This window comes from Natrix helvetica, assembly GCF_964273705.1.
Source record: "Natrix helvetica genome assembly, chromosome: 2".
NCBI lineage: Eukaryota > Metazoa > Chordata > Lepidosauria > Squamata > Natricidae > Natrix > Natrix helvetica.
In genome coordinates, this window is record NC_138552.1 from 52288285 (window position 1) to 52314143 (window position 25859).

General features: G+C 36.5%; 1 protein-coding gene across 3 annotated transcripts in view; it reads right to left on the reverse strand.

Moving 5' to 3' along the window:
* Nucleotides 1–25859, reverse strand: part of EPB41L4A (erythrocyte membrane protein band 4.1 like 4A) — a 90187-nt gene that overhangs the window by 16853 nt on the left and 47475 nt on the right. For all 3 annotated transcript variants that reach the window (XM_081943433.1, XM_081943432.1, XM_081943431.1), the window contains 10 exons: nt 24908–25005; nt 22546–22666; nt 19744–19831; nt 18617–18705; nt 17723–17786; nt 13472–13563; nt 11402–11479; nt 7437–7558; nt 3691–3781; nt 2071–2154 (listed from right to left, as the gene is read on the reverse strand). In XM_081943433.1, coding sequence (XP_081799559.1) covers nt 2071–2154; nt 3691–3781; nt 7437–7558; nt 11402–11479; nt 13472–13563; nt 17723–17786; nt 18617–18705; nt 19744–19831; nt 22546–22666; nt 24908–25005 — 927 coding nt within the window. The remainder of the gene's footprint in view (nt 1–2070; nt 2155–3690; nt 3782–7436; nt 7559–11401; nt 11480–13471; nt 13564–17722; nt 17787–18616; nt 18706–19743; nt 19832–22545; nt 22667–24907; nt 25006–25859) is intronic.

Below are 25859 nucleotides of genomic sequence, written 5' to 3' on the forward strand. Positions count from 1 at the left end.
TTATGACGTGATCCACTTAGCAACCAAATGATTTGCTTAGCTTCTGTCATAAAAATGTTTGTAAAATTGAGTCTGGTCACATGGTGACTCAACTTCCAACCAAAATTCTGGGTTCAGTTCTGGTTATAAGTTGAGGATTACCTGTAGTTTTATTTTACAGTTACTTTATGGACAGAAAATATTGGTATTTTCTATCCTAACAAATACACTTTTTAAAAAGTGCACAGTCAAGTTGAGGATAGTGATTCTACTACTTTGGCAAAATGAATACACTGCACTAAACTTTTCCAAAACATATTTATGCAGCTTTGAAGACAGAACATAAAAATATTTTCAAATTTATATAACATGATAGAAGTTATTTCTTCATTAAGAATAGCATTGTATTGCAAGATTTCCTTATAATATTAGGAAAAGACTCACCATTCCTGACCATCTATGCAGGAATAACAGACTTACCAATCTCCATATTCTTCTTACAGTTAGCTTTCATTAGAGCAAGTTTCCATAATTATTGATGGTAACAGGGTAAGAAAAAATTGCAATTAGCAACAGACTTGTGAAATAATATTTGAGAAAGACCCCTTGGAATTTATTTTTCCAATGTCATGCTGAAGATTTTAAGAATATGCACTGCTTTGTCTCCTCCAAACAAAACTGTAAATATTTATAATTCCTGAATGTTAACCAATGTCTTCATTTCACAGACAGAAATGTTGGCCTTTTGTCAACATGTAGTATCTATGAAACTGATTTCTTCAGAGTCCATACCTGTATTAAGTCAACTGAAAGCTGTAAAATAGTTGCCCAAGCTATCTTTGCGGATCCATGCAGAGGTGATGGAAAGAATCGAAGAGTGGAAAAGAATCCTATCTGCAACCAACATTAACCCACATTTCATACAGAATCTTACATATAAATGAAAGGAATTATAACTGGCTTGGCTTCCATCTCTTTTGTTCTTCCTTTATCTCAGAAAAGTCCATTTGTTTTCACACTCTTAACCTTTGGAAATAGCAACAACTGGTAAGGAAGTACAGCTACTTCTCTTGAGGATGGTCTAGCTACTGTATATAGTAAACCCATTTCAAATCTCCATATCGGCTCTTAGATAATGATCAAAAGGCACTAATTTTAAGACGCTAGAAATATGACAGCCCGTCTCCCACCTGTGGCTCTTATTAAATAGTAAGGCCCCTCTATCATACAGGGAGCTTCCTTTTGCTTCAATAACCTCTCCTTTCTATTGTGTCATCAACATTTAACAATCATGCCTTTGGATATAACACTAAGCCAAGGCTTTTTAACACAGACTGTGAATGATTTAAGGAACTAAGTTTGCAATAATCATGATTTGTTATAAAATGTGGCTTGTTTTTGCCCTGCCAAAATGTGTAGATGGCATTCCAAATGCTCTTAGTCACAGGCACTTCTTTGCACAAGCTAAGTAAGCTTTTTTTTAAAAAAAAAAAGAATCAAAACGAATTTCAGATCTAGCAATAAAAATGAAAAAACAAAACATTAAACTGTGGTGGGATTACCATAAGTAATTTATTTTAGTCATCTTTTCTTCTCTTCAGAGTGTATTATTTTATACCCTGTGGGTGCAACCATCAGGAAATCCTATTTAAAACAATGTTTACTGAGATTTCATAAGGATGTTGTTTTTTCCCCCCTTTCTCTTTGCAAAAGATATAAGCACTCTGGTATGGAAAGAATTCTAGATAAAGAAGGAGTTGCATTGATAAAGATTCACTGCCAGGAAGAATGCCAGCATTTATTGTTTGGGGAAATTCAAGAACAGCTTAAATCCGAGAAGTTGGACAATGCAGAAACAAGGAAAAGGTGGTTTCATTTCTAGGTTCAGAAACAATGGGCTGAAGCAAATCAGGACCTGTCAACTAATGTCAAGCAATGCCTTCAGTTTGTATTTACTAAAGATTCAGATTAACATTAATCTAAGAAATCAACATTAATCTAAGCAGGTTTTGAGTTAGCATTTTAGCACAAAGATGCCTGCAAATACCTTATACTTCTAATGTGTATACTTTGTTCAAAGCACAAGCTTACCTTTGAGGACAGTTTTCTTCCCATGGTGCACTGGTTTTACTTCTTTGGGTTTCAGGGCTATTTTCATTTCTTGACTTTTTAAAACTGGTAAGGATAAAAATAAAAATTTAGAACTATCAAGCTGTATAAGTAAGCATGAATCTCACATCACAAGCTTAGACATTTATTTCTAGGGAATTTTCATAATGAAGCACTTTTGCCATAATTATGTTGAGGACTGCACAAGTGTAAAATATTGTTCAAGTTGAAATGACTGCTGAAAATACTATCTGTGCTTTTTATGCTATACATCGAGTGAAGCAGAACATTCCATGCAATCTATGTATTCCGTATGTAAGTTTTTTAATGTGTTTAAATCATCTTTGCAAACTTTGTCACTTTATTTTTTTAGAATTTTGATGTTATAGGATAGTTTGGATGAACAGTTAGTCTCTTCTACACAATAGGCTACATAAATATAATCCAATCTAGATAACTGTCAGTATCAGAATGAAAGCTAGGCATCTGGAGCTAGGCACTGGTTGCAGGCGGTATGCCCCGGTACAGGCGTACCGGAGCCTTCCTGGAGCACCGGATACTGTTCTAGTACGGTGCTCCGGAGGGCCTACCCGCCTGAGCTCACCTGTCTTTTAAGGCTTCCATGCTTCCGCGCATGTGCATGGCACGTACACTGCCTCCGCGACGCTCCACTGAGCAGCTGGAGCATCGTGGAGGCCTGAGAAGGTGGTAAAATGCATGCGTACGCTGCGCACATTTGTGCACGCGCTACGCACATCCATGTGGACACCGCCAGGCCCGTTCCAACCGTACCAGTTGGAACGGGATCCGGAACCCACCACTGATGTGCATCCATATATAGATAGGCAGAAAAAGCAAAGAACTGACCAAAGTAGCTTTCTTATCTCTTTAGTATAAATCTATATTGCAGAGACTACCACACTGTTTCCTACTTCTAATCTCCACAATCAGTCCAGAAGGATGATCAATGGTCTTGCAGGTTGCTGAGAGAACTAGGATAGCTGCACCACCATTAATCTGCCTCTCCAAATGTCATTAGAAGTAAAATCAATGCTGTCTCCATACTATCCAACCTGAATCCTAACTGGAAGAGGTCCAGATAATCCACTTCCTCTAAGATCTCTGAACATGCAAGCAGACAACTTCCTCAACAATCTTCATTGAAAAGGGAAGAAGGTTGGAGACTGGCAAACATTGTCCAATACTGCTGGGTCTTAGTCATTGTTTCATGAAGAAGGGAATATTTCCCCTTCTTCAAGGAAGACAGAATCGTCTAGACTCTTTTCCCATCATAACTTGACTATTTCTATTTTCTATTCTATTTTCTATCTGTATTTTTCTGATATCTAATGAAGACTTTTCTACTTCTCATATAGTTTTGCCCATTTCCTGAAAACAAACATAAACGCTAATTCTTGCTCTTACATTCTTGTGCCACAATATTGTATATCATAGTGCATGCCCCTAAACCTCCCACAGAGTTTCTAAAGCCAAAAAACCTATATGTTAAACCTAACATCTACTCCATTCTTCTTAAAAAGAGATCAGTAGGTCATTGTTTTAGCTTTATCTTCCCACTTTTTCCACTTCTTTTATCAATACCTTTTAATTGGTGATGGAGCAATAATTTTAGCTCTTCCTTCATTTTCCCCACATTCTTTGTATGTAATAACCTGGCTTGTGCAATGTGTCCCTATAATGAAGAAAGAAAATATCTAATGTTAGAAATTGTTAGCATTCTTTTGCACTTTGGAGTACACCTTTTTCTATACATTTTCATTTAATTCTCTTAAAATCACAACTAGTACATATTTGTTATGCAATCATTTCAAATTAGCCAGCATGATGGTTTTTCAATTAAAATCTAAATTACTGATATTTCAAAAATACCAGCAAAGATAGCTTTTTTCTGCTACATAATGTTTCAATTTTAAAAATAAATAAAATATTCAATACTAATGTAACATAATTTTTCCATTTCTCACATAAGATGCAATATTCTAATAGGAAAATAGCATTTATAAACTAAGCACTTCGGCATCGTAACAATAGGGAGAACACAAAAATAATACTAACTGAATATGTAAAATTTGAAGTAGATTTTAAAAAAAGTATCTGAACACTATGTAGAAGGCTTTTTATGTGTATAATGTTGCATCCTCCTTAAAGCACATGGTGTTAAGAACCTAGTTTCAGCTCTATAGAACAGTGGTAGTGAATCTTTTAGACACCGAGTGCCCAAACTGAAAGGTGCATGCATGTATGGACATGTGCAGACATGCGCAACAGAGACCCAAAGACGAGCTGGCAGGCAAGAGGCGGGGCATCCCAACACCAGCAGCGTGGCAATAGATAAGATCTTTTTCTTTCGCGAATTTCTGTTTCATCGTTTGTAGGGAAACAGAAGCTCATGAAAGAAACACCTCAGAGATCTGACCTGGGGCGACGGCGTGTGTGCCAGCAGAGAGGGCTCTGCGTGCCACCTCTGGCATGCGTGCCATAGGTTTGCCATTATGGCTATAGAATATTGACTGAAATATTGTAATTCACAAGACATAGCTATACTGTATAGTAAGCAGGGGCAAGCTATATTAAATAGTGTTGCCAACAGCATTAAAACAGACTTCTACTCATAAGAATGAATCTATCACACAAAATCCCACTACAGTACAGCTTAAGATATTTGGAGAGTATCAGGTTGCCTACATTTCCAGATCATTAAGAATAAACACTTGATACAGTTTCAAAAGGTCATTTAGTAAATACCAAATCAAAGAGGCATGCATATGGAAAAGTTGCACATAAATTTCCAGAAAGTAGAAAATGTATGTGTCACTATAATACATTTAGAAGATAAGTTGTCCTAAGTGATTAATTACTAAAAAACCCATAGATAGTTACTAAAACTATTATCAGATGGAGTGGCAATAGAAAAAGAGTCCACTGGATTTAGGCAGCAAACAAATTTAAATAAATAAAAGTATTAACACAAACAATCCAAAATTTGCATAAGTACTTAAATCTCCAAAGCTATCAAATTTAAAAAAAAGTCCTAAAACTAGAAATCAACAGGCTCCAAAACCAGAAAGTGGCTATGTTACTATATCACCTAAGCCATAGTTTATTTAATTGGCTGTATTTGTACAATATGTTCAGCTAAAATGAAACAAATTGGCTTAGCCCAATCTGAAAACCCACACATGATTATTGATCATTACTGATCAGTGGCAGCTGGCTGAGACTGCTGAAAGTCCTGGGCCTCTGGTTCATCCCCAGCTCTTACCAAAAGGTAACATTGTGCAGGGTGGCCAAAAGGGAACAGATGTGGGGGGGAATGGGTGAGTGGATGAATTGCACCATTTCTGTGTTTGTAAATGCAGGCAAACTGCCACATTTTTATCATGTAACTATGGGTATGCTGCAATCCAGTGGAGGGATCCAAATTTTTTTGCTACTGGTTCTGTGGGCGTGGCATGGCTTGGTGTGCATGGCTTGGTGAGCCTGGCAGGGGAAGGATACTGTAAAATCGCCATACTCTCCCCACTCCAGGGGAAGGTTACTGCAAAATCTCCATTTCCTCCTGATCATCTGGGACTCGGGAGGCAGAGAATAGATGGGAGTGGGGCCAGTCAGAGGTGGTATTTACCGGTTCTCCGAATTACTCAAAATTTCTGCTACCAGTTCTCCAGAACTGGTCAGAACCTGCTGAATACCACCTCTGCTATAATCCCATACGTTTGGGCATAGGTCATACATCCATTTTGCAGCAGCAACGTAATTTCAAACAGTACTCTGAACAAATCATTGTTAAATTGAGGATTCTGCTAACAAGTAAAGGAACACTCGCTTGGTGTTATCAAACCTATTGATACAAAGTGAAAATGGCAGTTAACAAACAAGTTTCCGAAAATGACAAGAAAAGGAAGCATGCAAACATAAATGTCCTTTCAAAAGCCAGAGAACTTGTAAGTGATCTCAAGTGCTCTCCTTATCTGGAGAGGTTTGAAGAGCTTAGCTAATGCACTGCTCTTCATACTTTGCTATAGTCCTCAATGATGCTTTTCACAGAATTATCTTAAATTTGACATTTCTTCCTCCAGATATCCTGCAAATTTATATCCCACACATTTCTTTTTTTATCTCTTAAGTTTCTTTTTATCAGCCTCTTTTAGAAATAGTTAATATTCCTGTAAAATGGAATTTACACTGTATTTACAAGCTCATACTGAATAAAAATAGTAAATACTAATAATAATTTCATTAGGTACATAATAGCATCTTGCACATTAAAATTCTGTTCAAACAATATATTTGACTTTATTCCGCAGAAAAGGAAAAGAAATGTGCATATTTTTAAAACTGCATTTATTATGTTATTTTAGCTTGGGGTCTTTAAATAATATCACTAAAAAAACTAAAAGGATTCTCTAGTGCAAGGATTAGACAATTTTTTGCCCTCTACACATAGCTAAATTCCAACTTTCCAAAAGCTCAGCCAGCTGAACCATTCATCAGAGGTGAGGTGAGTTACAGTCGATCAACTGGAGTAGCTCTACAGGCAGAAGTCAACTTTAATTTTATAATTTTAGCGAACTATTCAAAAACATACACTAAAGAGCAAAAACAATTAAATGGATTCATTTTTTATTAGTAGAAAACAAATATTGTTTTACTAAGTATAAAACTAAAAAAAACTGGTAAATGAGACATAGCATAAAGAGGAGACTTTATTTTTTTATAGCTTGATAAATGTAAAGTATTAGAAAAAAGATCCTTCCAAAAGTCATTCAAAAACATAATATTCTTTTCTCAGTTCAACATACCATAAAGGTTGCAAATAATATTTTTCTATTTATTTATATAAATCCTTGTGGTTTAATTTGTAAATGGCTGCAATTTATAAATTGCATACTAAGAAATTGGAAAGGCTCCAAATAGATATGATTTATTTTAAACAACTAAATATAAAGCAGCCAGTATAAATAAAGATTATATTAGAAGATTGAGAATTGCTTGTCAAAGCTCTATCAACAACTGAAGTTTAACAAATAATTTAATGGTATATATATCCTACATGGTAAATTGAATTAGCCCTTATTGTACTACTTTTAAAACATCCAACACATTAATGAAATAAATTTACTCCATTAATTTGATAAACATCTTTGCATTATGGAAGACGTGTCTGATTCTCCATACTATGAAGATGGTTTAGATTTATGCCACTGGCGACAGTTATTTCTAATTACATATTTGATCCAACAAGATTTATTTTATTTCTTAGCTTTTCCTCTGTATCCTCCCTTTGCTGAATTTCTAACTCAAATAGGAGCTTTAACATTTCTTACCAAATTGTTGCTCTTTTGATGTTCTTTTTGGATATGTCTTACTACGACTTCTTTCAACTGTTTGGTTGGGTCGAGGAAGCTGGATAGAAATATCTTTATACATCTGCAAAGCTGTCTTCCCACTAGAAAATGCAACAAATATTATATGATAAGTTAACTGAAAACTACAAAGTAAAATATTTCAATTTATCCCTAATTGGGGGAAGGGGGATTTTAATTGAATTAAAAATTCAAGTATCAGCAAGAGTTAAACAATAGAACAAAAATATGCCCAACTGGTCTGCCATTATAAGACTTTTTGTTACTCTTACAGTTTCTCAATTTGACATAAAGCACTTCTGTTTCACATTTTTACTTTATGGTGTATATGGTATTGAAAAAGCACACCAATGTCATGTTTTGTTTTGGGCCTTTTCTTTTTCTCAACTAGCTGTTCCATAACAACAGATTTTCAAAAGGATTATTCCTAAGGAAGACACATAGAGTGAGCTTTTCCCAAAAATACTTGCTGAAAAAAACTAGTCAATTTCATTGATTCTTTGCTGCCATTCCTTAGAAATACCAGATTATTTTGCCATTGAGTTTGTATTGCTTATACATTTGGAAGAATGCAACATTTCAACTAGTATGCAGTACATCTTTCAAAACTTCACCAAACAGATTAGGATTAATGGAACAAGGTGCCTATAAAGTGCCTTTAGACTAAAAGTTACCATCTTCACTATGATCAATTGTCCTTCAAAAGCTGATGTGTATATTTATGAAAAGCCCGTTCATCCTAATCAACCTCTTAGGCCTAAAAAACTAATCTCAACCCAACAATTATTATTTAATACAATATGGAGTTTCCTGATTCACTTATTTAATCCAACATCTGAGCTTATTTGTTCATGCCACAGTTGGTCACTTGGTGAAAAACCTGTCTTCAAATGTATCCAAAATCTGGCATGTGACTTTAGGACTTCAGGCTATTATTGCAAGCAAGCCAGTAGTATGATAAATTTAAACTAGGACTGTCCTTACCGATCCTAGGAAACATAGTGAATTTCAGAATCAGTGCAATTTACTCTCATGGCATTCAAACCTCATTTCTCATAGTACTTTACCCTTACTTTACCTTGCTTCTTTTCTAGTGGTAACTATGTCTTTACACACAACTATGTATCCACATCAACATGTTGCAAAGCAGACTGAAGCAATTACTATGTAGTTTCTTGGCACCAATAGAAAAATGGTTTGTTGTTGCCTTCTTCCAAGATGTTTCCTTGACTTCCTACTCCAGCCTACCAAGATCAGTCAAGGTTACCTAGATACTGCCATCCAGCGGGGCTAAAAGATAGACAAGTGGAATATCAGTAGGTATGGTTCCTCTTCATTCCGAAAGACAAACTGCTGATGCCATCCCCCGTTTCCAATTCATAATAATCAGTGTGGCTGATAGACTAGGATAACTATGAGGGTGTCCTAGAGATATGTTTTCAAAGATTCAAGAATTCAGAGATCTGCCTTCAGAAATGGTGATTTTAGAAGCTTTCTCCGTGTGTCTATGCTAGACCTCTGGTTCCAAACAGAAGGTAAAAGGAGTATGATGGGAGAGAAAGAGGCTCCCCTTGGACCCAAAGTCCTCTTGTCCTCTGACATGGCCCTAGAAGAACAGAAAGCTCTGCCAGTAATGGAGTCATTTATTTTCCTGCCATATGAATCAATGAGACGGGCCCCGTTTGTAGCAAAATAAGGTAATAAAAATAAAACCTGCTACCTTGCTGAAGACTTCTCTCGCCTTGGATTCTCCATCTCACCCTCCAAAGGACTGCTCTGCTCATTGGTAATGTTATCTTTACCTTCAGCTTAAAGGTACTCTTGAATTACTCCACTTAAGTAGTAACCGAACTAACTCCCTTCACTAGAGAACCTTATTTAAAGTCCCAATATTCCTGTTTATAGAGCTAACTGTACAATATTATTCATAATTCTGTTAAACACTTCTATTTTTTTCCCATTTGAACTTTTCTTAAGTTAACGAAGAATCTACATAAAGTGCATAAATCTTGTGTTAAGGGTTTAAATACAAAAATATTCTTTTGAGTGTATAAACTACAGAAATTGAGTGAAGTTTGCCAATTTAAACCCCTGATCTAAGATGATTTGTACAAATTAAGCATATTAAAAAAAATCAGGCCTGGAATAGCAATCTATTAAATACTATTATCTACCAAAAACAAAACCCTGAACTTGACTAAGTGGTTAATAGTCAAGAAGTGTAGCTTCTTCAATGCAGATTAATGTGTTCACACCAGATGCAGTGAACAGACTTCCACATTCTGCACACACTGTATTGTATACAATTCGCTCCACATACCATACAATACAATAGTAGAGTTGGAAGGGACCTTGGAGATCTTCTAGTCCAACCCCCTGCCTAGGCAGGAAACCCTATACCATTTCAGACAGATGGCTATCCAACATCTTCTTAAAGACTTCCAGTGTTGGGGCATTCACAACTTCTGGAGGCAAACTGTTCCACTGATACAATTACAGTTAGTAAAACAAATGTCAATTATATTGCCCAGATTCAAGATTTAGACTCTTAATGTAAGGAAAACGTACAAGAATTTCAGAATTCAAATGACAAACAATGTGTTCTGCAAATACTTTACAAAACAATTTAGAACAAAGAGACATTCTACTGTTAATATGTGCTTTCTTCCTTATTGTTGCATATCTGATGACTTTTTCAGGTTAAACAAAACAAACTCAAGGCTTTGTCAAGCCAAATCAGGCAGAGATATAATGTGGTATATAAATATGTACTTTACTCTCTCAATTGCGATGGGGTCTAACAGTACATAAAACGTAGACATGTATCTTCAAATATGTGTCCATGCTGACATTTTTTAAATCATAATTTAATCACTTTTCAGAGTGGCACTCAACTGTTTACTCAGTTATGAGGGTAAGAAAGAAGAAGAGTCATGATTCTCATAAGCTACCATAATATACACACTTTATTTAAGTCACACTTAAATTAAGAAATCCCAAGAGAAGGTAATGCTGTACAACTTTGTTTTTTATTACCAGTGTCCTATGGCTTTTCAAAAAAAAAAACCAAATACTATTTGCTGGCACCACGTTTGCTTAATTTCTAAATATTCAGTTTTCAGTAACTGAGTATATTAGTTATTCTCATGTATATTACATGAGAATATAACAGAGTTCCATTCCTAACTATTTTATTCACTGAATGTAAAATAACAGTAAGTGTCCTAATGATTCAGAATATAAATTTAAAATATGCTAGGTATAATATTTCAAGTAATTGTTTTTTCTAAGTAGAAAAAACTTATCTACTCCAAGTATACATGAAGGAAACAATGTACAGGCACATACACATTGTCCCCCATCACAAACAAACAAACAAACAAAGCCATCCAATTTTTTGATACTACAGTCCAGCAAGGTAGAAACATTTAATGGACCTTGGTGGATCTTAGAAAGCTAAGCAAAACTGAAATTGGTTAATACCTGGAAGGGATATTACCAATAAGTTCCAGAGATGTAAGTTAGACTGCAACATTGGGTGAAAAAAAAATCTTGAAGATAATAGTATCTTATAAAAACCCCTTCTTCAGAATATTCAGGAAATTACTAGGAGTAAATCTTGACTCAAATAAGTTACCACATGCCATTACAATCAGCAAGCAAACTATATATTTGTAAGCAGAACTCTTAAAACATTAAAGCATATTTCAGCTTTACAAACTCTGCAGCTGTAATTTTAAAAGGCTGGAGATGAGTTCCTCAAATCCCCTTTAAAGCTGTGCTTATACCTGTCTCAAAAAATGGATAGAAAACAACAGCAACAATACCTAAACTTCCAGATTTCATGAACAAAGAAAAAAACCCCACATAAATGCATCTTGAAATTAAAGCTTCAAGTCACAATAGTAATATTATCTTATTCTTACCTGTATCGATGTTTATAACCAAGAGATCCAAGTTTGCCAAGTTTTCTTGATAGAGAATTAGATTCATTTTCTGGCATTCTGTTTCAGTTTAAAACACAGAGTGCATGTGTCTTTAGAAGACTAGTCATAAATAAAAGGGAATATAGATCGCACATAATCTCCTTCTCTATTATTACAGAGGGCTCACATGCTCAGAACCAGCCCTCCATCTTGCCACCAACATTCTATAAGCTGAAGCTGGTCTGAGATAAAGTTTGATTATTTCAGAAAAACACCTGCCACAAGATTATTTGTGTTGTGCTGGCTGCAGTTGCCAAACTGAAAAACTTTCCATTCTACTGGCAGGCTCTGCACTTCCATGACCATTTTCACTGTGGCTACCAAAGAGACTCAGCAGCCCACCCACCCACCCCTCCCAATCATAATTGAAGGGCGATTTTTCATTGCAGTATTTTATTTTCTTTGGGAGCTGGAAATCACATAGTTTTTTTAAAGGTTCATACAAATAGATCCATACAAATATTAATTTTTAAAATGTCACGAATTTCCCCCTTCCCCACAGAAGAAATAACAATAAGTTGTGGTTTGGATGCTGAATATTTGGTACTTTGAGAAAGGAACAAGACTGAGGAAGAGGAAATCTTCATTGGGGATGTTTTTGGAGGGTAGCCCAAAGAAACCTCGTCATTTTTCTCTTAAAAGAACAAGTCTCTTGAACAAACTGGCAAACCTTATTCAATTATAGGTCGGATCCTTGGCAGTATATTTCCACAGAGATGGCTCCTGGTTTTCTCAGGTAAGAATGGAGACCTCAGTGCCTATGTTTCTTTCATGACTGAAATACCAGCATGCATTTATGATGGTTGCAGCATTCCATGCTCCATGATCGCCATTTGAGACTTTCCCAGCAGGGGTGGGCTTCAAAAATTTTAGTAAGGGATTATCTCCCTGATTGCTGGGTGGGCCTGGCCATGGTGGCTGTGGCCTAGTCAGCCTCCTGCACCACAGCAGGTGTGTGTGTGTGTGTGTTTTGCCCTCCCAGGCTCCGGAGACTTTCTTCAATGGCAAAAACGGCCTCCTCAGGCTCCGGAGGCTCTCTGGAGGCTGGAATCGGGCCCGTTTCCTTCCTTCCGGAACTTCTGGTAGGCTAGTTTTTCGCCCTCCCTGAGCCGCCACATGCGCCTTCCACTTACCTGCATCCAAAACAGGCCACGTGGGGACTCCTGGGAGGGGCAGTGTGGGGTGGGCCAGCCAGGAGTGCATTTTGGAGGTTCTCCGAACTGCAGAATCTTAGCTAGAGGTTCTCCTGAACACCTGCGAACCCCCAGCCCACCCGTTTCCCAGTCAACTTCCAACAAGCAAAGTCAATGGAGGAAGCCGGATTCACTTAATGATGTGATTCACTTAACAATCATAGTGATTCACTTAACAACTGTGGCAGAAAAATTGCAAGATTAGCCATGACTCACTTAGCAACTGCCTTTCTTAGTGATGGAACTTCTAGTCCACATTGTGGGTGCAAATCAAGGACTACCTGTATTTTCTTTTTGATTCATTCATGTCTGAGGGCTAATATTCATAGAACATAGAATCATAGGGTTGGAAGGGGCCTTTGAGGTCCTCTAGTCTAACCCCCTGCTCAAGTAGGAGACCCTAACCATTTGTTCTAAGGTTCTACCCTTTGTTCTGTGAAAGGGCTTTCCTTGGTATAGGAAAAATCTTTGCTGCCCTTTTGGGTTACAAAAAATGGACCGCCGACAAGTAGGTGGGGGGAAGATTAAGTAAAGCAAAATCACTATCCTAGATTTACTCATTACTGTAATTGGAAAAATCTTGCTTGTGCAGTTGCAGACCAAAACCAGTGGTTACTTATCTTCCATTCTTATTTTTAGATCCAAACTAGTCTAATGAAATGTGCACACTTACCCTAAACAGTTAGACAAGCAAAAGAATCCAAAACATTTGATTTTTAAACTTTAGATAAGATTTAAATATATCTTCCCTAAACTACTCAGATATACTTTTTACTGTCGTTCAGTAATAGATTCCGCAGAGTTTCAGCTCACCTACCTGAAGAAGGTGTGCTGTTCTACGCAGCATTTCCATAAATGCTTGCATGCAGTTTTGTTGTGTGCTTCAAAAAAGAAGGAAGTTTCATTACACTGAAATAAAAAAAAATGATAATATTATGGGGCTCACTCTGATGTAAAGGATTTGCACTTACGGTAATAACCTGAGCCTGTAAGTACTAAATACACTTTATATGTCCAACCCCCCCCCCCGATCAAACACCATTTGTGATCATTGAGAATTTCACTGAAGTTATGCCTACTGATACAGTGTAGAACTTTGATCACTTTACCCTGAGAGATCACCCATTATCTCAAGTACTATCTAAATCATTTTGAATGTTGGTAGGGCTTTTGTCTTTTTCTTTGGTTCGTTAACTGGGGACCAAATATATGAACGAGAGTTGTTTTAAATACAAATTGATTTGTAGATTCAGAACCTTTACACATGTACGTGTATTAAGGTTACATCTCTCTTATCCCTTTGATTTTTCCTATTCAAATGAAGGACACCGTATTAAATTTTTTCCTTGTGGATTCTGTCTATTGGTCCAGTTTGTCAAAACTCTGTATTTTGAGATTGACCAAATAGATGCTTAGCATTCTCTCTTAACGTTTTACTATCCACAAATTGGATAGCATATTTTGTAATCCCCTATGAAAGTAATTTATAAATATGTTGAATGCAGGGCCTAGAACAGGGGTGTCCAAACTTGGGAACTTTAAGACTTGTGGACTTCAACTCCCAGAATTCCCCAGCCAGCTGGGGAATTCTGGGAGTTGAAGTCCACAAGTCTTAAAGTTCCCAAGTTTGGACACCCCTGGCCTAGAACTAGGACCTGTAATATTCCACTTGATATCTCCTTCTATTTCAGTGTGAAGTCACTTGACATCTACTAATTGAATATAACTGTTCAACTAGTTCTGCAATTATTTAAAGATAGCATAGATCAGTCCACATTTTGCCCTATTTTCTACTAGAATTTCATTGGAAAATTATCATTAAAATCAATCTGTATAGATTTGGAAAATTGATGCAATGCAGTTTGGACATTCATATCAATGCAGAAATTGAATACACTTGGATTTTCAGATAGATACAGAAAAAATACATCTGCACATGTACAAAAGTCTGTTACATCTCTAATACGGTTTGAATCTTTCCAAATTGATTTGGGAATGTACACTTTGATGGTTTGAGTCACTCTGGAGTTTCAACTTGGAAATGTTAATTAAACTGCTGAATTACTATAAAACAATATTCATACAATCTACATATTTCACACAAGATATACAGTAGGTATCTTCTAATAGCAATGTTGAGAGACCTCATCAGCCAGACCACTGGCTCAGCTAGGATTCAAATGTTTGTAGTTCTCGGGTTTTTTTCTTTTGCAGCTAGACATATTCTAATTTGGAAATTATGCTTAAGGGAGTTTCTTTCTTCTTGCTCTATCCCAACGTGTGTGTGTGTGTGCGCGCGCGCACGCACACACACATGCGCAAGTGTGTATATTCAGGTTTTTAGACAGCAACATTGTAAAAGGATTCTTTTTTTTAAAGCAGGTTTTTATGAGCTGCTATGTAAGGTTTTCAGCTGAAAAATAGATAAAATATTTGAAATAAGTCAACAAGACTTATAAAACTATTTTAAAAATAATAATGAATATATATATATTACATTACATACAATTTAAGAATGTGTTTAGGGGATGATCTCTCCAACTAATTTCACCTTACACTTCAATTGGTAATTTATCAACAGCACATGTACAATTGCTAATTTTTATCCCTCAGGACTGAATTTTAGACAGTCCATCTACCCAAACATGTTTCAGCAGGTATCAGTACCTGGCTGATCTTGTTGGAAGGTAAGTTGGAAGCTAACAAGAATGAACCTGTAAATATTTGACTGAGAGAATAACAGAGCTGCATGCTAGATTGAGAAACTGAAGAAATGTCCTGGAAGAAAGTCATTGCAAAACACTTATATACCATGTAGCCCATAAAGCTACAAAGATATCAGGTATTAGATATTTATTGATTCACTTTGGCACCTTGGAAGAATAAGAGTTGAATTTTTGATCTCAAAAATTGCCAAGTAGTTTGGTCTATTCATTTTGCAATCACCAAATATGGATATTACCTTACTGCCATTTAAAATGAGACTCAATCATCACTCCAGCTAACTTTTCTACCGTATGCAGAATGTTTCCAATACTAAAAGGTTTTGGGCAAACAATCTCTTTGTTTCTTCATTACTGAATTACTGTGATGGCCAGTAGACAATCCCAGTTGTAGTACAAAAATATAATTTCATCATTTTATTAAAATAAGAATGGTTTTAATCAGGATTAGTAATAAAGTCAAGTCCTATACAGGCACAATTTGTTTCTTTTAGTGACCCTGCAATTCCTTGCATTGGGGTGAAGTGGGGCAAATGAATGAAGCTGAGCATTTACTGGCTGGATGCCCTTGCTGATTCCTTTGTGCAGCTCACAATAGATATTTTCTCTTTGTGCCCAGATAAATATCTGTCGCTATCTAGGATCACAGCCTCCTGATTGTGAGGTGAGAGCTCCACCTATAGGCCACCATGCCATTCATATAGGCATATTTATTATATGCATACATTATACATTAGTTGCCTTCAGGGATGAAATCCACTTACCTTTTCTACCGGTTCGGTAGCAATGTGAGCACGCACGGTCACGTCACTCGCTTGCGCCACCTCCAAACATGCGTAGGACCTCCCAACTTTTTAAAGCATTTTTAATTACTGGTTCGGGAGAACCAGTAGTTAAAAAATGTTTTTAAAAGTTTTTTAAAAGTTCCGACAATCAGTTGTGTGACAATCAGCTGTGCCACGCGAGCCTCAGAACTTTTAAAAAACTTTTAAAAGCATACTTTTACTATCGGTTTGGGGGAACCGGTAGCATTTTTACTACCGGTTCGGGCAAACTGGCCCGAACTGGTAGCATTTCACTCCTGATTGCCTTACTTTCATGTTGCCTCATTTATGTAGACATTACAAGCAAGGCAAACATTCTACTGTAACATTTGTGTTAGAAATACAAGTCTTCTTCTTCTTCCTAGTGTTTTCCTACAAGTTCAGCATCCGTTTTTGGATCAACCAAAAGTAGAGCATTTACTTGTGACTGGAACAGATTGATTGGCTTGTCACCCATGAATGATGTTGTGGGTTACAGAGAGTGACTGACTAGAATCACCCACTGAGCTTACATGCCTACGGTGAGACTGGAACTCCATCTCCTGGTTTCTAGACTGATGCCTTAATCACTACCAGCTATGATCCAGAGAGTATCATGTCAGGGAATGCTACATTATAAGAACTTTAAAAGTCCCACCTCAAATTTAAGAGATAGACAAAAGAGCAGTAGTGGAGATATTACTAATTATTTTCTACAATTTTTCATCATCATCATGTTATAATGGTACTGAAAAAGGAGACTTACTTGTCCTTGAAATTCTGGCCATCACGGAACCACTGCAGTCACATTATCACCATCTGGGTACTTGGCAATTGGCTTGCGCTATCCCATGGTCATGTGATCACTGTTTGCAACCTTCCCTGCTGACTTTCCACAAGCAAACTCAATGGGGAAGCTGACAGGGAAGGTCATAAATTGTTTGCATTCTCCTCTGTCTGGAAATACCCACTCCTGATCCTTCCACACTGGAACTATTCCTTGTACTCCCTTCCCTGCCCAACTACTCCAGCCTTCCAAATTTGCATGTCTTGCAGGCCACTCACACAACCTTTCCTACCTGACAACAGCCATCCCTGGCCCCATACCTTACACAGGCTGCCTGCTTGTGAGTTGCCTGAGACTCATTTAACAATGTGTGATTTCCATTGTTAAGTAGTCATGTGATATCATGCTTTATGACCACATTGCTTGGTGATGGAAATTCCTACATCAATTACCATCCTTAACTGACTACTTATAATTGTTTACAGAACAATCCATTGCAGATTTATCCATAAATCTCACAATTATTAATTATATTCTGAAATTATTGGATCTATAACCTACCTTTATTTTGTACTGCTCAAGTTAGTGTAAATATTCCTTCCTGCCTCCTATTTTCCCCACAACACTTAAACTGTGAAGTGTGTTGGTCTGACCCACAATCATGCTGCCAGCTTATTAATGCCTTTTATTGTTTTCACACTTTTTACAGGGTTGCATAATACACTTAATTAAAAGTTATAAAAATATAAACTTACATCTTTTCCCAAAACTCTAAGTTCAAAGTGAGCTTCTTTGAAGTGGACCCTGGTAATTCTAGGCCTGAAATGTTTTTTAAAGAAGATAAAAAACACATATAGAAATGCATTTAATCAGGAAATATTGAAAGAATCACTCTAACTATAAAAAGTTAATACAATAACCATTCTTTAATTCCTTAGAAATATATAGGTATATCTATACCAATTCTCTATAATAGATCAGAAATTAATTCTAAATTAGAAATAAGCATTCCATAGTCCACCATGACCCTAAGCTGTATTTCCCCCAAGCTGTTTTATTGCAATAGAAAATGCAAGTAATACATTATAGATGCAGGTAATAACTGAATATAGTGGTGTGTATGCAAAGAGAACCTGTTAACACTGTTATCAATAGAAGAGAATATTTTTAGCATAGGGTTGAATTGTGGGATCTCACAGTCATAGACCACAATTTATGACTTTTTGCCTAAAACCGGCTTTTATTTCCAGTTTTTTGCAAAAATGCCCTAGAGCAATCATGTGTTTCCTTAACAACTGGTTCACTTAATGACCAAGTGATTCACTTAACAACCATTGAAATAAAAGGTTGTAAAATCAGGTTGGACATGTGATCACCTGCTTTACATCATCACAACTTATGACCATAATGAGCAGGCTCTATTATGGTTATAAACCGAGGACTATGTATGTAGTTATCAAAGCATACATGGGTGTATTCACGCAATCATCAGGACTCACATCTCAATCAAAGGGACTTTTTTCTTTACCAATTTGAGGAAAAATATTTACAGTACTTGGAAGATTGAATAGATGGAAAAGAAGGAACGAAGTTTGTATATGTATTGTTGCTTGCCATCCATTTTGATATGGGCTATAGATTTTACTTACCAAAAATACTTTCCTACTTGCTTTTTATTCTTATAAACAACTACTCCTATAGGCTTCAGTCCCAGAAAATATTCAGATTTGTTTTCACCCTGGAAAAAAATGTTAAATTAAGTTAAATTGTATTTGTTAATGTGATACTGTTTTCAAAAGAAAAATGTTTTTCATATAGATCACTGTATAGAGATAAAGAATAACATTTTCTAAGCTAGTTCCATTATAGTAGTTGCAAATTTTTTTCCATTGTCACTATTAAATAAGCTTCCACTCCCTCCACTTAAGTCTGAGCCTACTAATTATCTATTATTTCCTGTTATTTTGAACTTCTTAAGGACTTTACTCAGATTTTGTGTTACTTTTATAATTTCTTGCCTGAACATATCTGTTGCATGTATAATATACCTTTTATCTTCTAATGACACTTAAAATAAACCCCTCAGATTTGTAATCTTATACTTTTTATAATAATTATTTGCCTTTTGTATGGCAATACAACCACAATCTTTAACAGAAAGTTCCCTAATCCATGCTTATCTCAAATATGAATTTTCAAAGATTTAACTTTTGTCTTTTAAAAAAGGATCCTGTTCCAGAGTAACAGAATTACTGCTTTGCAATCGGTAATCTAGGATTGCTGACCCTGTCCAGGATCCAGAGAATTATACAGTACAGTCTACAAACCTAGTAGGCTCAGTCTCTTGAACGTCTTCTAAACTGCTTTTGGAATGGAAGGAAGTAAAAATAAATTTGTGGTTCATCACTATAATTTCCTTTTCAAGGAAAATAAGTCAAGAGTTCTATTAACATAGGGATCCCCAACCTCCAGGACAAGGACCAGTCCCGGTCCATGGACAGTAAGGAAGCAGGCCTCACAGTTGGAAGTGAGTGAACAGAGGTGAGTGAGTGAAGCTCATATGTATTTGCAGCCACTTCCCATCACTGTCTCAGCTCCACTTTAGATCATCAGTCATTATATTCCCACAGGAGCTCTAACCCTACTGTAAACTGTGCATGTGAGGATCTAGGTTGCATGTTCCTCCTCCTCCGTCCGTGGAAAAATTGTCTTCCACAAAACCAGTTCTTGGTACCAAAAAGGTTGGGGACTTTTAACTTTAAAAAATATTACTTACATAGACAGGATAAAGATCCACTCCATACATTTCAAGTGTTTTTGCTACTCCTAAGTAATTCAGTTCTGCCTCAGCTGGAACTTGCCCCCTGTTGAATAAATAGCAGACTTATATACCACTTCACAGTGCTTTACAGCCTTCCCTAAGTGATTTACAGAATCAGCACATTGCCCCCAACAATCTGGGTCTTCATTTTACAACCTTGGAAGGATGGAAGGTTGAGTCAACCCTGAGCCACTTAGAATTGAATTCCTGGAACAAGCAGTGAGTTAGCCCTTCAGTACTGCATTCCAACCACTGCACCACCATAACATTCTTAGATGTATTTATTCAGAACAAAGTAAGCCCAGCTAAATGGACATCTTATACAGCACATTAAAATCCTTACAGATTATAAAATATGTTCATCTGGATTATATACTCCAAAACCTTCAAAAATCAGCAAAATATACAATCCTTCTACCATTTCAGAGATAAATGTACTAACTCTATCAGGGGTGTCCAAACTTGGGAACTTTAAGACTTGTGGACTTCAACTCCCAGAATTCCCCAGCCAGCCATGGGACTCCTTCTGGGAGTTGAAGTCCACAAGTCTTAAAGTTCCCAAGTTTGGACACCCCTGAACTATATGAAAAGTATTTTCAGCTAAAGCTCATGCACAGTTTTTATTTGGAGCCCAAATATATAGAAACATTGATTCTTCAAAGAAGATAGGGTCAACTTTTTAAGGAATATATTTAAAGTGAGAGAATATGTGTCCGATGAAATTCTTCATCAAGAGACTGGAATGATCAAAGTAAAGACTAATATATGATTATGTTTTCTTACTACGCTACTGTCTTTTCCTTTGGGTTTATGCTCTTTCACTTTGAAGATAATTTTGAAAGATACTGAAAATTATTCCAGCAAAAACTGAAGTAGTTTTCACAAGATGCTGTCTGATGACATACTGTGGGCAGGCAATGTCAGTTCTTAAGTAGCATTATGCATTTAGAAGGGCAACAAGATCAGTATGCTCTCCTTAGAGACATATATTTTAGAAGTTAATCTTCTTTTTAGGTCAGCAAGGTATTTACATGAAATAATCATCTCCAAATTTAGAAGAATTCTAACCTTAACAAATTCTTATGTATTTTCAACAGCTTTTCTTCAGAGGAAAATGTTAAAAGTCTGGTAGACTTGCCCTTGTGGCGCAGTGACTATTGAATCTATATCCATATTCAGTTGCAATTGCACCTTTTATAAAAAATACACATTTACATTTTGTACTCCTCTTTCAGTAAATTTTCTAGGACATTCAGATCTATTTTATGTAATATATTGATTCTCTTTTTTGAATGTGGCAAAAATGAGTTTGCTTGTAGAACTCCCTATGAATTGACTACACTGCAATAAAGTTCCTCTTTTATAGTTATTTGTACTTAGCATTTATTTTATGGTGATTTTGTGGAATACTGCTCTCAGAACATATTGAACTTATTGTTCAATGCAAAGAGAAACAAACTGCTACTATGTCCATGTGATCAACTGTCCTAATAGAAGAATTTATGTTACTCATTGTTCACAGATAAAATGTCAAAAAAGTTTTGTTTCTTTCATAGGTCCTTCAATATACAAATGTGGCAACAGGCAAACTGGGGCTTCCTCTAATTGTGTTTGTCCTCCCCCAAATAGGTCTATAAATTCCAGTGGTAGAGCACCCATAACCCCAGGAGGTGAGCTATTCCATTAATTGCTCTGTCAGAAAATTCCTCCTTACTTCTAGGCTCTATCTCTTTGACAAGCTTCCATCCATTACTTCTTGTCCTGCATTCTGGCGCTCTAGAGAATAAGTCAATCCCCTCTTTTTTTGTGACAGTCCCTCGAGTACTGGAAGACAGTTGTCATGTTCCCCCTGATCACTGCCCTGTGATGCACTGTTTCATCCAGGTGAAGATTACAGATACAAGAGTTTTAGTAGTTAATAGATTGCTTCCATCTTTTTTTTCCGCCCCCACCACTTTTGATTAAATGTATCATGCTTCTGAATCGATAGATTATACAGGATTTCCTGCCAATATTTTTTTATGTTTATCTATACTATTTAGTGGTGAGATTTGCATATGCTAAATCATAATGTGGCATGCATATGTCTGGCATAACATGAAATGTAAATGAATCCATTTGTTTATAAACCATAGTTTATAAGCCTAGTAAAATATACTCATTATAAAAGCATGAAGCCTCCTTCAAGTCAATTCCGTTGCTGCAATTTCACAGAAATATTTCTGTAATTTTGTCAGCAGGAGCAGCAGCAGCAGCAGCAGCAAAGAAGTGATTTTCACTACCTTATCCTGGGGTGTATTTTAACTTCCTACTCTACTCTATAACCCCAAATAGTCACTGACTGTCTCCCATCTAAATATAAGCCAAGCCAAGACCTGCTTAGCTTCCAACTCAAGACAAAGTTGTCTAGATGCTTCCACCTAGATAATTGTCTATGGTTGTGGACCTAGCTATCTGTGTTTTACTAAATAAACCATAATTTTGAAAAACAAACTAGTAAGATATTCAGACCAACATCTCCAATTAGAAATCACAATCATATCCTGGCTGTAATATACATGCAATACATAGAAAACACTAAGCCAAAATGTATCGTACTTCTGTTTTTCTGGATAGATAAGAAATCGATCCAGCACATAAGTATATTTTTAAAAAAACAATCAAAGGAAAGGTCCTTCTCAGAGAGATCTGCTTCTTTAATGCTTCTTCTGTGCACAAGTTGTCATTTGACATTAGTTAATAAAACCAAATTCTTACGTCAGAGTTTTGTGTATTTGTTCTATGGCATCTTCTAATTCTTCTTTTTGGTCAGGAACAAAACGGTACTCTGAAACATAACCTGCAGTGTTCTTGCATGGATCATAGTCTCCAAGTTCAGCTATACAATGCACACAAAATATGAATTCTTTAATTGCATACTTTTGGATAGATGTTCACATAAATATTTTATTGAAATTATCCAAGTAAAAATTATCTAATCTTAAATAGCCAAATTAAACTAGATTATAGCATTTAATTCAAAAAGTGGAACATAGGAATAAGGAAGAGAAAATGAGAACAGAAGCATTCATACAGAAAAAAATAATTATGGATCCCATTTAAGATGTTGTATTAAAACAGGCATTAGAGTGAGTATGGGGTGTCCCGTGCCTGACCTATCAGTTACAGATAGGAGCTTCTAGTTGGCTATCCCATTGCTGGGATGAGCTTTCCAAAGGATGGAGAAAGAAAACACAGTCACAGTCATATGGCTTCTAACTTAGTGACTGCTTCGCTTAATGATAATGACACATGGACAGCCTCCATAATTTTCAACTGGGAAACAACATTTTAGATCAAGCCAAATCCAACAATCCTACAGGATTCCTGAAAGTTTGGCATTCAGATGACTCCACCATCAATAGACACATAGAGATAAATCTCATTTACACACTATTTAAGACACAATCAAAAGTCTAGGAAGGAAAGAAATAGCCTAGAATATAACCTCTCTAGCAACCAGCAACCAGATTAGCAGGAAATAGCAGCAGATAAACAATCAAGGGAGACGTCACACTCCACCAAGATTGCTGGCAACCTAGTAATGATAGTTCTCTCTTAATAACCCTAATTGAGACTGGCAACTGACCACTAAGCAAAGCAGCCACTGAGAAATCACATGTGCTTTCTGGTTGGAAAGAGACATAACCACTCTGTTTCACATTTGGCTTTAATCTGCTTTCTAACATGGTTCGGCCCAGTTCGCCCGGACCAGTTGTAGCTTAGCAGCTTGGTTTGCTGGAACCAGCAGCAACCCAGGCCTGCCACACCCCCGAACTGGTTCATCATCATGTTTTTTGCTTCTGAGCATGTGCAGAGCAATTTTACTTGTACTGCACATGCACGCGCCGCATGCATCAAGCACGCATGCACAGGCCACGTCCCTGGCAAACTGGCAGTAGTCTCTGCCGGAACCTACCCCGGCCTACTAACCATTCCCTTCATCCTTTGGAATGCTCAAGTGCCTGTTTATTGCCTTGTACATGTCAAAAGCAATGCAATTATTCCTGCAAATTGGTGCTGGGAGGTGCAGGCAGGCTATGCAAACAGCTTACAGAACTCTCTTGAAATCTCTCTCCAATCTCTTGGTGGAAGTACAGCAAGCAATTTCTATAGGCAATCTTTGCCTGAGCCTCTCCTGCCCCCCCCCCCCCAAATCCCCAATGATCTTCAATATCTCCCCCAGTTCTGCAATTCTTCAGAATGATACTTTGAAAAGAGAATATTGGATTCTAGACTGAAGACAGAAAAGAGTGATGTGATGATTCCTAAGTCTTATTAAGTGGAAGCTCAAAAGTTACAATACTAAAAAAAGCAAAAATGCCATTGTCTAATACATTTAAAAGAATGTGAAGGAATTGGATGGTTATATAACTTTTTAAGTGAATAAAATAATAAATTTGTTTTATTAATATATTTATTAAATTTAGATCCTGCCCATTTCTCCATCAAGTGACTCTAAATAAAACAAAATCATTACAAAGGCCGTCTGGAAACACTCTATTACCATAAGATATACAAGTTCAATTACAGTTGAACATTTTATGATGTGGTCCTACATAAACTGAACCCAGTTTTGGATGAATTAAAACTTTACATATATTCACTTTGCATAGTAAATACTAAAGAAGACACAGCTCTTTTAAAAGCTAACTTATCTGTGGACATTCCCTTCCCCATTGAAAATTTAATATGGAGTGGATCTCTGATAAAGTTACCATTTTTAGTGTGCAAAAGTACATGCACCAGCAAATTTTGATAATCTTGAATATTGCCCCAAAGCTAATCTAGTGCATTGGATTTAGTGAACCTAAACCATTATGTTTGAAACAGGAATCAATATATTTTTTAGGAAACCATGACTAAAAATGCTGATCTTACATTACGTGTGTCAACCTTGTGTGAATATAGGTACCCAATGCATGCATTTATTATCCCTCTGAAATGCCTCTTGAAGGAGAAGAAATTCATAACAATCCACTACATTCAACTCAAAGAAACACAGGCTTTAAGATATAATCAACCCTGTATTGCAAATAAAAGGCAGTATTAGAAGGGGAAATACTGTATCAGGACATACCCTGTATTGCATAAGCTCCCAACTGAGCAGCAATGTTGACAGGACAAGGCAAACGCCCTTGTAAGACATCTTGCTTTACCTGCAAAAAGAACTGATACCTGAAACAAAGGCAAAATGAGCATTAGCACATACAATTGTAAACTGCTTAACATGTTCATTTTTTTATGCAACAGTTTTATTTATACTATTTAATTTATACTAGTATTGTTCATTTAAGTTTGAGATGGGATTGTGTTTTAAGCTAGTTCCACATGTATTCAAATGTATACCAATTTCATAAATTTTCATAAATAGTTATCCTTGGCGTATTCATTTTGGACATAATTTTTAAACTGAAAACTACATAAAAGTGTAAATCAAAAGATAAACAAATTCTGATCAACATTATTTCTCCAGAATGGAGAGATTGCACTAGTGGCCCTTCACATGTGAAGTGACTCAGTATTTGACACATTTTCCTTTCGTTTAACACCTATGTGAACTAACTGGGTAAAATCAATTGCGAAGTGTAGAGTTGGGTATGTCTGACTGTATATCTCAACCCTGGATGCACAGCTGAACCTATTAATGTACTAATCCAATCTATGGAGGCTGTTTTGGTCTGGATGAAGAACATACTCCAGTTGAATCCTGACAAGACTGAGTGGCTATGGCTATTTGGGCCCCCTGGTTTCTGGATGTTTCTCAATTTTCAGTTTTGGATGGGGTTGCACTTCATGCAAGAACTAAAGCAGAATGCTGTTGTCCTCCTGGACACATAGTTTCTGCTCCATGAACAGGTAGTCACTGTGACAAAGGCAATCTTTGCACAGAGTTATCTCATCTACCAGTTGTGCCTGCTCCTTGACCAGGAGTACTTCAGCTGGTTACTCTCACTCTAGGCATCTCACAACTGGACAAATAGAATGTTTTTTAAAATGCATGCATGCATGCATGCATGCATGCATGCATG